Here is a 14,530-nt window from a genome sequence, read left to right on the forward strand (position 1 = left end):
GAAAATAATATTAATTACAAAAAACAAAGAAACAGGGAGAAAATTTACAAAAAAAAAAATAGAAAATCATAAAAATTGAAGAAACAAATAAATTACAAAAAAGAAAAAAACCATAAATTATAGAAAAATGAACAAAAATTGTAGAATAAAATAAAAAATTATATCTTCTACCATATATAAAAAATGAGAATGATTTATTTAGTATGGTCGAAAGACTGATTTTTCATACTAATTCTACCCCTTAACTTTTTGGTTATTCTGACATCCCAACTCTATATGAGGGTGCATGATAGTTGGTGGCAAAAAAAAAAAAAAATTATTGTTTCTAAAAGGAAATTGGGTGGGTTAGATACTTAGGTTTGGGTTGAGCTTCAACTGAACCCACTAATGACCCATTTGGGTTCAACCCAAACCTACCATAACCCAACCCAACCTGCCCAACTCATTATTTTTTCACATAATATATAAATTCTAGAAAAATATAACTATAAAAAAATACATAATATATAAATAAAGATATAAAAGCAGAAAATAACATAAATTAAATAAAAAGTAAAAATTACAAAATAATTATAAAAACAAAACAAAAATTACAAAAAACAAAGAAAACCATAAATTACAGAAAAATGAAAATATAAAAGTTTCATTCCATGGGCCCTGGACATGTTTGTCAATTAGGCCCAGGTCTTCTAAGGGCATTTGGCCATTAGGACTATATGTTATCATGTGTGTGGTTGTTAAGTAGGGCCTACAACTCATGTCCTAAGTCGTATGCAACATTGTGACACATTACGAATTGTTCGATTGTTTTATTTTTGGACAAATGTGTGGAGGTGCTCAACATGCCTAATAGGTGTTTGCATATATGTTACTTTAGTGGTTGATTGATAAATTTTTCTTTCAACTAATTTCTTTATTTCCTCTTAGTTAAAAAGTAAGAAGAAAATGTTTTAGGCTTAAATGTAAGTCATTTAATAGTCATCTTACATAATAACTTTTGCTATTCAATGATTACTTGTGTAAATTAGCATAATAGTTTTGTTTACTTCTAACCATTAATAATAATTATTTTCATAGGTTTTAGGTTATTGACAAACAGGAGATCGGTTAAGAGTGGCATCTCCTATTCTCCATAAATTTTGTGTTTCATTGGGATGAACTGTATATGTATATAATGTTGTTGAATGTAATTTTATCATTGATTTGGTGCACTAATGTTTCAATCTAATGCATTTGCAACCAACATTATATGCATATTATAAAATTTAGATCTTGGAATTTTGTGAGGATAGCCTTTTTTATGTATCATACAATTGTCATTGGACTTGAACAATTTATAAACTTTCATTTATGCATGAGATATAAAAATATAGTCATAGATCACCATCAATATCGAATACCTTGTGCATCATACAGGCTATTCTACTAGTATATATACAATAAGATATATAAGATTTTATGCTTATTTCTTGTAATTTGAGAATTTTCAATGCATAATCTGATATTTATATATATATATATATAAGATTACTTATGCTTGTAATTTGAGAATTTTTAATAAATATGATGTATTTACATATGTGATGTTACCATATTTGTCAATGATTGTAAATTGAGATTTGGTTTGAGTGTTTTTCTTTTTTTTTTGAGAATTGTTTGAGTTGAGATGGACCGAGGTCCCACTCGTAGATATAAAAAAATGTCAGAGGCCTCGGGTATGGTCCAAGAGACAAAAATTCTGATAATTAAATTTACAGAAACAGTTGAAAAGCTGAGGTGACGAGGTGAGATGTAAAGCGAGAGAGTGAGTGCATTAACAGATACCCACTGTTTCCCATCTTGCTTGTAGGCTAGGCCCTTTTGAATGTAATATTGCCATGGCTTTATAAACGATTCCTTACGTCAGCTAATGAAATGACTGCTGACAGAGACCACGTGACCAAGCGTTACTTTGGCAATTAATGAGGTTGAGCGATCAACCGGGGTCGTAACGAATAATGGTGGATTGTCATCAAGTATGGGGGTTAGAGGTGGATTCTTGTACTTGCCCTTTGAGGCTTGTAAATAGAAGATGTTGCTGTCGAGGTCAGTACGTGTCATGCACTGATTGGGCTATATCGAGTGGCAATAACCCATGGCTTTGGTGCAATGTTCTTAACAATCTGGGTATTAGTGAAAGAAGATAGTTCCAATTTGTGGAACTGTTAAATTGTTGAGCTTAGGACGCAGAGTAGTGGCTCATCGACACGTTTGATAGGAGCCATTTTGGCTTTTGAGGTTCTTCGTGTGGCATATCAGCACGTCTGCACGGGGAGAAGAAACGACATGATCCTCGGCATCCGTACAAGATATATATTGGCCATTGAATCGCTTATGATGAGAGCAAGCGGTTGAATTTCTTGTCATTTGCTAATTTGCTTCTCTGTCCGCTGTGCTTGAGTAGGTTGCTTGACTCTCGTCTCCTTGCTTTGTATCCCATAATCTTCAATAAAGTTTCCTCTTTTTAATATGTCTGCTGGAGTCGGATTGTGAAGTGTACGAGTTGCCTAATTGGTATTCCCCTAATAGCTTCCAATCTTCCTTGTCTGAGTCAGGGTTGGAGACTTCAGCCTTGGATCGGTCAATCTCAATTCTATGGTTTTCAAATCCGGACAGGATCGGACCAGACGGTCGGACTATAAAAAATTGGGAATTAGTCACTTGATCGGTTCAGTTTTAATCCAGAACTGTCATTTTGGCAAGAAATCATTGATTTGGTCAATAAATCGTTGATTTGGGCGGTTGAATCATTCAAACTATTCATCAGTTTTTTGTCATTTTTTATTTATTTTTTGTTAAAACGGGTCATTCGTTCAATTAAAATGGTCAAACCATTTGATCCAAGAACTGGACCTCTAAATGGGTCGTTGTCTGGCTCAATTTTAAAACCTTGCTCAACTCAACCAATTCTTGATTTACCTTTGTGCCAAATTTGGTAGCATTAATATACATGCATGTGTTTATATATCTATATATGTATTTATACGCAACTATGCATGGACAAAATATATTTTTCTTGTATACATATATGTATATGTATGCGTATGTGTATATATATAGCCAAACGGTCATGTCAACATGCCTCTCCTTGCTCCATTTTCCTTGGCTCTCTCTCTCCTCTCCCCTCTCTACCACACCCATTTAGTCATGTCACCATTCCCAACCAAACTCCTATGGTATTTCCTCTAATCCATTAGGAACTTCTCATGTCACTCCACTCCCCGATCAATTCATAAAATCTCTCCCCAAATTTACATCCGCTCTTTCTCATTTAAAATATTCATATTAATTAATAAATAGTTAAATATGGTTAATATTTAATCCAACCCATATTCAATGTGTATTAAATCATTTTATTACCAAACGTTAATAAATATTGTTATGAATTAACTCATCATGACTTTTTAAAGTATTTTGGGTAAATAATATTATATTCATATTAATTAACAACATTTATAGAAATTAAAAACACTTTAACTAATTTCTATAAAATTGAGAATTATATTTAACAATTATCAAAAGTATAAAATTTTAGTTATTGTTATTATTATAGTTAATAACCAAATGCAAATGGGAGAATAAAATATTATAATGTTGGAAAAGAAATTATTAATTAATTTATATTAGAAAATAAAGATAAATTAGTGTAACTTTGTTAGTAAACTACCTAATAAAAATAAATATTTAATAACAATTTAAAATAATTTTCAATGAATCTTCATAAACTATATTTTTGTAAAATAACATTTTGGAAGTTAAAATAGATAAAGGTTTCGAAAGTTTATTTAAAATGTATTAAATAATTATTGAAAACTATTAGAATATTTTGGAAATTTTAGGAAAAATTATTACATTTGATAGATTTTGAAAAACTATTGAAAAATTATGTAATTTTCATTAGGGGTGCTCACGATTTGGCTAACTGAACCGTAGGGCTTTTTTGAATCGAACTTGTACTACCGGTTTTTAGAGAACCAGTAACCGAAACCGAACTGAAGCCAATCGGTTAACCAATTGAACAGTTTGGTTAACCGTTGGTTTAGTTTGCCAATTTTTCAGTTTTTTGATTTTCACAATATATTATAAAAAAATATAAAAATTATTCTATTTTAAATAATTAATAATATATCATATAATATAAATATATTTATATATAATGCATATTTATTAATTTATAATATATAAAATATATATAATATACATAAATATATATAAAATATATAGAAATATATGTATACCGGCCGGTTCGGTTAACTGTCTATTTTCTATATTGGTTAACCGTAACCGAATCAATACCTTAGGTTTTTTAAAAACACAGGACCGATCGGTTGGGTTAACTGGTTTTTTGGGTTAGTTTTGGTTGGTTTGATTTTTCATTTTTTTTGCTCACCCCTAAATTTCATTGTAAATTATTGAAAATTATTAAAGATAAATGAGTATGGGAAAGGGAAAACTATAATTTGAACTAATAATTACATAAATTATTAAGATAAATTAGTATAATATTGGAAAAAGGAAATTATCGATTAGTTTATATTAGAAAATATAAGATAAATTAGTGTAACTCTGTAAGTAAATCATAAAATTATATGATATTAAAGACGATTCAGTGTAAAAAAATTACACAAATGTAATTTGTAAATCATAAAATTACACAAATGTAAAAAAAATCCATAAAATTATATTTTTGCAAATTAAAGACGATTTAGTGTACTTATAGAAATTTAACTTGTGGTTGATATTAAGTATATCTTTTTGATCATTTTTGTCATCAAATTGAATATTGGGTTGACGGAGAGTGAGTGCCTTGCCTTGAACCTATCCAACACTGGGGACGGGGTGGGGAAAATTCAAGTATTCCTCATCCTTGATGAGGAGTGGGTGCTTTGCCTTTAACTTGCTCAATACTGAGGACGAAGCGGGGAAATTTGAGGATTCGATGTCCTTAACAGGGAGTGGGTGCCTTCCCCTAAACCTGTCTGACACTAGAGACGAGGCGGGGAAGGGGTAGAGTGTCTTGACTTTGGGGCGAGGACAGGGATGGAGTGCCCCGCCCCAAACCCACTCTGTTGCCTTTCCTATATAATTGTTAATTATTAATGAAGTTAGTAGAAATGTTAGCTTTTGTAATTATTTTTGTTTATTTAAAATCAACCACAATTTCATTTAAAAATAATAATAGTTATTAAAATTACTATAAATGATTAATAAAATTAAATTTATTGAAAAACATTTGTTCATATTAAAATAATAATAACTATTTTATATAAATCAACATTAAATGAAAATACAATTATTAAAATTTTAAATATTAACAATAACTTTAAATACTTTTAGTTAATTAACAACAAGTTTTGATTATTAATTTACAAATTAATTAATGGCAAATTTCTTAAATTACCCCTAAGATTTAGGAAATTGACAAACTATACCCCTACTGTTTTAATATTGTTTTAAAGTACCCCTACTGTTTCTAATAATTAACGCACAGCTCTCTTCCCGAGTTCCCGTTAAGCCTCCGCCATAGACAGTTTATACGTGAATTCACGTATTTTATTTAATGTTAAATTAAACCTAAAATACCATTTGACAATTATCACATGTCCCAAAGCCTCAGAAGATGGATCACGGTCTTCTCTCTCCTTCCCTATGTTTCCCCATTTTCTTTCCATCTTTCTTTTCTTCCATTGGCCATTGTTCATCATTGAGCACGAGAGCTTGCTGGCAAAGAGCTAATTACAAGATGCACTTCAAAGGAGAATAATAAGAAGAACGGTGATGGAGATTGTAGTAATAGACGAGTGGGAAGAAGGAAGTGGACAGAGAAATGAAAAAAAAAGGACGGAAGATGAAGAGAGATTGTAGAAACGTCATCGCCACTACTAGTTTTGTTTTTTGTCGCCGCTGGTTCTCCGATGAACAAGACGATGAATAGTAGGTTTTTGGGGATATTATCTTGTTGGACGAAAATGGACAGGGAGAGAGAATGGGAGAGAAAAATATGGGAGGAAAGATTGGAGGGAAGGGGTTTCACTTCTGCTTTGTCGCTGCTATGTTGCTCGGTCCAGAGGTTCAAGACGAAGGTGAACAATCTGTATTCTCAAGTATTAGCTAGTTAGAGGAGAGAGAGAGACTACTAGAAAGAGAGAGTAGGAGAGAGAGAGAGAGAATGAGAGAAGATGGGAAGAGGAGTTCGGGGGAGTCATGTGTAGGATGGGGATGTGAGACTAAGCTGGGGGGTGGTTTCTTTGAAAGACGAAGAGAGGCCTCGTGGATGAGGTAAGGCGAATGCCTTTAGGTTGATGGTTTAGAAAAACGAAAGGGTTGTAGATACTTTGAGAGTGTCAGTGACAAATGCTTAGGATCGAATGCATTCTAATGCGAGGATAATCTTTATTTATGGAGGAGGTTCTCAGATCTTAAAAGTTAGAAGATTAAGATATTTGCTTCATATTGTGGAAGGGAATATTTGTTTCGCTGTCATTCATTAGGTGTGCTATTGAGGTATCACCATGTGTTTTATGAGGATCTTCTCAAGGATTGGCTTTACTTATCCTTGAGATTCCTCATTACTTGAGTGTGCTACTACTTTTTGCACGACATGACTAATTCTATGTGGCAATAGTGATGTCATCGTTCAGCAGTACTTCGTCAATTCTACGTGGCGGATTGCTAAGTCCTTTGTTGCCTTGGGCTTGCATGCATATGGTACACGCGGGCCACACTGTGGGCTTGGCCTACTATTATTTTTGCCTCATTATCCAAAGCAAGCTTGAAGGTCGTGAGTTCATCGCACGTTATAGCGGGTGTGGCTTCATCACACACTTAGGTATGTTTGAGTTTCTTGGACGGGTTTTTCTAAGGTTTATTTAGGTTCGGTGTTAATCGAACTTGGTGAGCTGTAGGTTTATCGCAGTTTCGCTTTATGCTTTATGGGTTCATTGCAAAGGTGGTGGTGTACTGTAGGTTCATCACAGCGCGGGAATTTATTACAAGTAGATCGTGAGTGCTTCTATGACATTACTCTTGGTATCTAAGTGTTCTTTGAGGGTCTGGGTGAGCTATACATACCTACACCATGTATTGGTTTGCATCCCATTTGTGTTTCAGTTGGGATCAAAATCTGATGCAGTATATGATTCTAATTAAGTGAATAAATCATTATTAAGTTGGCTTCAACAATTCATCTTAGTTTGTGTGTACCAAGTTGGCGTAATCCAAGAGTTTGTATTTTAGTTCGTATTTACCAAGTTATCATTAAAATGTGATTTCTGAATTTGTATTCATTAGGACTTTGGTTTTTGAAGAAATTTAGTAAAATTGTAATAAAGAGTATTGTTTTATTAAATTAGGAAACTTTCTTGTAGGAGGCATATGGGTGTGAATAAATCTATATAAAGAGTAGCTAGGGCAATAATAGGGGAATTCGTTTGATTTTCTCTTGAGTATTCAGTGAAAAGTTGATCTTCTTGTTTATTTTGGCTTTAATTATTTTCTTTTAAGCTTTTGTAAACATGATTTATTTTCGTAATTTGTCAAAATCACCCAAGCTACTTTCTGCTGTTAGGCAACCCAGCCGATGTTGCCATGGTTTACATGCAAATCGACGACCAGTTTTCCCCAGCCCAACGATGCAAGCCTTGGTTATGGTGTTTTGTTGTACATACACAATGGCAATGGTAGGGGAGGAAAAATAAGGGAGCTGAGCTGCGGTTTGAAGAAGAAGATAAAGAAGAAGGGAAAGAGAGTTGCAGCGACGATGGTAGAGGAGGAAAGAAAGTTTGTAGCATTGCTGTCTTTGCTTCTTCCGTTTGAGATTCCCCAATGGAATTAAAAGGCATGTTTTGTCTCTGGTTCTCCCCTCACTTTAAACACCTCACTTTCTTCCCCCTCTCTCATTTCTCTCTGGTTCTCCCTTCCTCGTTCATTCCTACCTATCCCTTGTCAGACCGTGTCCTTCATCAAACCGTGGTGGAATATAGTGTTTGTCCTAGTATAGTAGTCGAAGCGCCAAACAAGAGGGCAACGATGCCTTCTCTTTGAACAATCATAATCCCGATAGAGATAGGGCATTGCTGAACAGAAGTTGCAGCGGTTGTTGTTGCAGGCGATGATGTTCTTCTCATTCAATGCCTGTTCCATTAAATGTAGGGTTAAAATAGTAATTTACTATTTGATGCCCTTTCTTAAAGTAAGGGTAAAACTACTTTTTCGTGTGTCTTCGTTAAGATTTAAGGATGGCAATAATTATCAGAAATACTAAGAATAAAAGACAATACGGTAAGAATATAGCTACTCAATTTACTAAATCTTAGAGGGCTAGTTTAAAAAATTTGCCCATTAATTAATAGTAAATAAAATTATTCAGATTTTCATATTTTTCCGTGCATTACAGTTCCCTCCCCGCTAGTTTAGGTATAAAGACATGCATGCTAATAATTTCAAATTTAAAGGTAAAATTAGGGGCGCTCATGGTTCGGGCCTGAATCGTGGGCCTTTTATGTGAATCAAATTGGTAGTATCAGTTTTTGGAAATCGGTAACCAGAATCAAATCAAAATTAATTGGTTAACCGATGGTTCAGTTCATTGGTTTTTTCAGTTTTTTTTGACTTTATAATAATTATTATTAAAAAATATATATAAATATATAATAAAAGATTAACCATATGATAAATATGTTCTTTTCCAATATGATAATACTAAAATTGAACTGACCTAAACCTTTGAGAGATGAGAACGTGTGGCAAGACCGCAAGAGGAATAGAGAAGTCGGGCCAACTCGAACCCAAGCCGATTTCAAACTTGGACTTGGATTAGGGTTGACCTTAACCCGACGCAACCCTGCCCGACTTGCAGTCCCTACTCTCAGCAGTTTAACAAAAAAAAGAGTTCATTAGGGTTTTCAAAAATACATTCCGCGTTTGCTGCTTCTTCTTCTTCTCTCTCTCTCTCCTGCTTCCTCGTTGCCTCTCTAGGGCTTTCAAATACTCTCACTCGAGAGACGCCCTTGATCGTGTAGAAGGATTCGTGATTCATTCGAACCTATGTAAGTTCTCATTTGAAAATCCGTTGTTTCTGAACAATATTTCAATTATCGATTTGAAATTTTTATAAGAACCACCATTTTTGTGATATCGGTTACGTAGTCTCGAATTAGGGTCCAATGTATGGCTTCGATTTAGTCTCTGAATTAGGGCTTCTTTTTTTGGGGGGTCTTAATGGGTTTTCCAAGTTCAGGGGTTTTGATGTTAGGGTTTTGAACGTTTGATGGCGATGTGTTAGGGAGAGAAAATTGACTATTTTTTTTTTTTTTTTTTGTATGGATACCTCATTTGTAGTCGTTTTAGGTTTGAAATAGCAAATAATCAATGCCCGTAAAAGGTCTAGTCCAGGTTTAATCCTTTATTCGTTTTTATTTATTCTAACGGAGTAGAACTTAGATTTTAGATCTTTTGATCCCGCTCTCTGATGCCAGTAATCGCCTTAATTGGGTTTATGTATTCTGATCTGCGGCTGATCTGGTTTTTAGTGATTTAGTCACAAGTATTGACTTTCAGGTTTTGATTTTTAGGAAAAAAACTGATAGGATAAAACGTCATAGAAAGATTTCATTAGCATTATCGATTTGATCACCTCTCGCCTGCTTCTCTTTCTCTTCTATTTTTCTATATGATTTTCCCTATTTTTCAAAATTATCCAGATCTATGATCTATCATGATTCTAAAATCTTTCCACTCGTGTGATCACATATTGCAATGGATCTTTTTTTTTTTCAAGGAAGAAATATAATTTTTGTCAAGTTTTGTGATTTTGATACTTGGTTGAGTTTGTATGGAGTGATTGACTTCGTTAACTAGCATGGAACATTTTTGTTTTCTTTTTGGATAACCAATGAGTGGCTTTTGTCAAGCCTTACTTATAAGTTTTGCATCTGTGTTTTTAACAGATACAAGATGGCAATGGAAGTCACTCAGGTTCTCTTGAATGCCCAAGCAGTTGATGGCACAGTACGGAAGCATGCAGAAGAAAGCTTGAAGCAGTTTCAGGAGCAAAACCTTCCTAGTTTTTTGTTATCCCTATCTGGGGAATTGGCAAATGATGATAAGCCTGTTGATAGCCGTAAGTTAGCTGGTTTGATCCTCAAGAATGCCTTGGATGCCAAGGAGCAACATAGGAAGTTTGAGCTTGTTCAAAGATGGTTGTCCTTGGACTCATCTGTGAAAGCCCAAATCAAAACTTGCTTGTTACAGACCCTTTCTTCTCCTGTACCTGATGCTCGGTCTACTGCATCTCAAGTCATTGCAAAGATTGCTGGAATTGAGTTGCCGCATAACCAGTGGCCTGAGCTGATAGATGCTCTCTTGTCAAATAACATCCATCAGGTTCCCGATCATGTCAAACAGGCCACACTTGAGACTCTAGGGTATTTGTGTGAAGAAGTCTCTCCAGATGTTGTAGATCAAGATAAAGTAAATAAGATACTTACAGCTGTGGTTCAGGGTATGAATGCTTCTGAAGGGAACACTGATATCAGGCTTGCTGCCACAAGAGCATTGTATAATTCTCTGGGATTTGCACAGGCTAATTTCACCAATGATATGGAGCGTGACTATATCATGAAAGTTGTCTGTGAGGCAACCTTGTCCCCAGAGTTAAAGATTAGGCAAGCAGCTTTTGAATGTCTGGTTTCTATTTCTTCGACTTATTACGAAAAACTATCCCCTTACATGCAGGCCATTTTCAACATTACAGCAAAAGCTGTGAGGGAGGATGAGGAGCCTGTTGCGCTTCAAGCTGTTGAATTTTGGAGTTCGATTTGTGATGAGGAGATAGATATCTTAGAAGAATATGGAGGTGATTTAAGTGGTGACTCTGAAACTACTTGCTTTTATTTTGTTAAGCAGGCTCTCCCTGCTCTCGTCCCTCTGTTACTGGAGACACTCCTTAAGCAAGAAGAGGATCAGGATCAGGATGAAGGGGCATGGAACCTTGCAATGGCTGGGGGTACATGTTTGGGGTTGGTTGCAAGGACTGTGGGAGATGATATTGTTCCACTTGTTATGCCTTTTATTGAAGAGAATATAACAAAACCTGATTGGCGACAGAGGGAGGCAGCCACTTATGCCTTTGGTTCGATCTTGGAAGGTCCAACACCAGAGAAACTTACATCTATTGTTAATGTTGCCCTAAACTTTATGCTCAGTGCATTGACTAATGACCCAAACAACCATGTGAAGGACACTACTGCATGGACCCTTGGAAGAATTTTTGAATTCCTTCATGGCTCAACAGTGGAGACACCTATCATTACCCATGCAAACTGTCAACAAATTATAACAGTTCTTCTTCAGAGCATGAAAGATGTTCCCAATGTTGCTGAGAAAGCATGTGGTGCTCTGTATTTCCTAGCCCAAGGTTATGAGGATGTAGGCTCATCATCCTCCCCCCTAACACCTTTTTTCCAGGAAATTGTTCAGGCCCTTCTCAATGTGACACATAGAGAAGATGCTGGAGAATCCCACCTCCGGACTGCTGCTTATGAAACTCTAAATGAAGTTGTGAGGTGTTCAACAGATGAGACAGCTCCGTTGGTGGTGCAATTAGTTCCTCTCATAATGATGGAACTCCATCAGACACTAGAGGCCCAGAAACTTTCATCTGATGAAAAGGAAAAGCAGAACGAATTGCAAGGTCTTCTCTGTGGGTGCTTGCAGGTCATTATACAGAAGTTGGGGGCCTCTGAGCCAACAAAGTCTGTGTTCATGCAATATGCTGATCAGATGATGAGCCTCTTCTTGAGGGTTTTTGCTTGCAGAAGTGCCACTGTGCATGAAGAGGCAATGCTTGCCATTGGAGCCTTTGCTTATGCAACAGGCCAAGAATTTGCCAAGTACATGCAAGAATTTTACAAGTATTTAGAAATGGGTCTTCAGAATTTTGAAGAGTATCAGGTCTGTGCTGTCACAGTTGGTGTAGTTGGGGATATATGCAGGGCATTGGAGGTTAAGGTACTTCCATACTGTGATGGCATCATGACACAACTCCTCAAGGATTTGTCAAGCAATCAGTTGCATCGGACTGTGAAGCCTCCTATATTCTCATGCTTTGGTGACATTGCCCTGGCGATTGGAGAAAATTTTGATAAGTACTTGATGTATGCGATGCCCATGCTCCAGAGTGCCGCTGAACTGTCTGCCCATGCTTCTGGTGCTGATGATGAAATAATAGAGTATACCAATCTTCTAAGAAATGGGATCTTGGAAGCATACTCGGGGATTTTCCAAGGCTTCAAGAATTCTCCCAAGACACAGCTGCTGATGCCCTATGCCCCTCACATCATCCAGTTCTTGGATAGCTTGTACATGGAGAAAGACATGTGAGTTTCTCGGAGGCCTTGCATATTGGTTTCATGTTTCCTTCATGTCTTCAATCTTTAGTTACTGACCATTGTATTGGTTTATTTATTTATTTGCAGGGACGATACAGTGACTAAGACTGCAATTGGAGTACTGGGAGATCTAGCTGATACACTGGGTAGTAATGCAGCTTCCTTGATTCAACAGTCTGTCTCAAGCAGAGACTTTTTAAATGAATGCTTGTCATCTGATGACCATTTGATTAAAGAATCTGCTGATTGGGCCAAGTTGGCCATCAGTCGAGCCATGTCTGTTTGAGGCTGCTGGAAGTCGGTATTTTTTGGAAGTCCCTGCATGCATTTGGGTGTGTTGAGTTGGGGTCCAAGATTGCATACCATGTTTTGGGTTGTCGCCATTTTCACACTACAAGAATTGGGGTCGTTGTCCACTAGCTCTTGTTTCAGCACCATGGAGTCGGTCAGTGGGTGATTTTTAGTTTGCATGGAGAAAGTAGGTGTTTATGACCCCCACTTTGCAGAAGTGGTTAAGCCTCCCCCTAACGGAAGGAGTACATAAAAACCGTAAAAAAGAAAAAAAATGTTGGTGTGGGAGGAATTGGGGAGGCGGCGATTAGAGCAGTGAAATGTCGAGGGAACACGGTTCTGACTATTTTGTCATTACCAGCACAATGTCCGAACTGGTTCTATTTGATCCCTCCCAATTAGCTGGTGCCTTCCTATGCGCAAGCAACCGAAGGCTTCGGTGTTTGGATTATATTACACCCAAAACTCTGTTCAGGTGTTGTGGCACTTAAAGACATCCCAAGAGGGAATATTCAAAATTTTCTCATTGATTTGCATCATTTCATCTCCCTCCCCCTCTTTTTGAATTTTTTTGTGTTGAGTCCTGCATTGTTCAAGTTGTCCGTCTGTCTTAGTTGTTCTGGTAGCTTTATTTATTTTTATTTTTATTGTATACTCAATATGTGCGGCTCGGAATCGTCCACATAATTTTAGGGCATTTATTATCCACTGTTGATCATATTTCATGATTATCTTCACTTTTGCCTAGTATACATTCATTCCATTATTCCCTTGTCTCATTTTTCATTACATATTTTTTCATTCTTAGATTTGTGGGTCAATTATCTTCAATTCTTTGCTGTGTGAAATGTAATCATCATGATTACTGTCATGGAAGGTAGTGGTATGTACAGGCATATTAGGAGTTCCGTGACATTAAAATGTCTGGAAAGATGGTTGGTGTGTTCCCTTTTTGATCGGGGTTGTGTATCTTTTTGTAATATTGTTTGTCATATTCTGGTATAAAGCTATATACAAAAATATTTTTGAGTGAAGGGTACCCCACCATTAAACCTCTTCTGCGGTGTTCGTTTGCTTTGTTAAATAAAAGAGTGAATAGTAATTCTCTCTCTCTCTCTCTCACATCTCTCGGCCTTCCTTTCTTTTTTTATATTTTATGCATAAACAGTCAATCATCATTCATTGAGTGTTCAGATTATTAACCATTATGAAATGGAAAATCAGAATATATAGGGGAAGGACATACCCCACCTTGCCCCATATGCCCAATACAAAAAGCACTTATCACCACCCTCTTAAAATCCACCCCAACAAAGAAATTAAAAAAAATACAATCAGATTTATCCAATTCTGCACACCTATTTCCTTCTCTCAATGAGTGACTGGCCAATAGAATGCCTCATGTTACTAAGAGTTCGTTTGATCTTTATGTAAGTGTAGGTCAAGGTTCAAAATATCGATATGCCAATAGGGGCGCGTCGGGTGTTTTGATACTTATTTATTTATTTATTTTTTCAAAACTGGTCCAGGGGAGTTGGTCTCGGACTCCTCCATCCCCTGAACCGGTCTGACCCTCGATACATCCATTGTAGGGGTGTGTCGGAAGGGTCCCACAATGATATGTATTGATTGATACAGGTCGATATGTAATGATATTTTGAACCTTCTTGTAGGCAATTGACTGGTTGTAATATTAAGAGTTTGGAGCACAAGTTTGTTACAGCTTGCATTGAGAGGGGGTTTTTGGATGATATTAATATCAATCAACCACTTCTTCACTCTTGAAATAAGCTCATTTGATGTTGAAGTTT

General features: G+C 36.0%; 1 protein-coding gene across 1 annotated transcript; it reads left to right on the forward strand.

Annotated features, from left to right (window-relative positions):
• The first annotated feature begins 8,778 nt into the window (after positions 1–8,778).
• LOC148864400 (importin subunit beta-1-like) lies at positions 8,779–13,485 on the forward strand. The gene is made up of 3 exons (XM_088981461.1): positions 8,779–9,086; positions 9,987–12,416; positions 12,516–13,485. Exons 2-3 carry the CDS (start codon positions 9,994–9,996, stop codon positions 12,712–12,714), a joined length of 2,622 nt encoding a protein of 873 aa, XP_088837587.1. The 5' UTR covers positions 8,779–9,086; positions 9,987–9,993; the 3' UTR covers positions 12,715–13,485.
• The last annotated feature ends 1,045 nt before the right edge of the window (positions 13,486–14,530 follow it).

Source organism: Nelumbo lutea, chromosome 3, assembly GCF_056320005.1.
Source record: "Nelumbo lutea isolate HS-2025 chromosome 3, American lotus-T2T, whole genome shotgun sequence".
In the NCBI taxonomy this organism is placed as follows: domain Eukaryota; kingdom Viridiplantae; phylum Streptophyta; class Magnoliopsida; order Proteales; family Nelumbonaceae; genus Nelumbo; species Nelumbo lutea.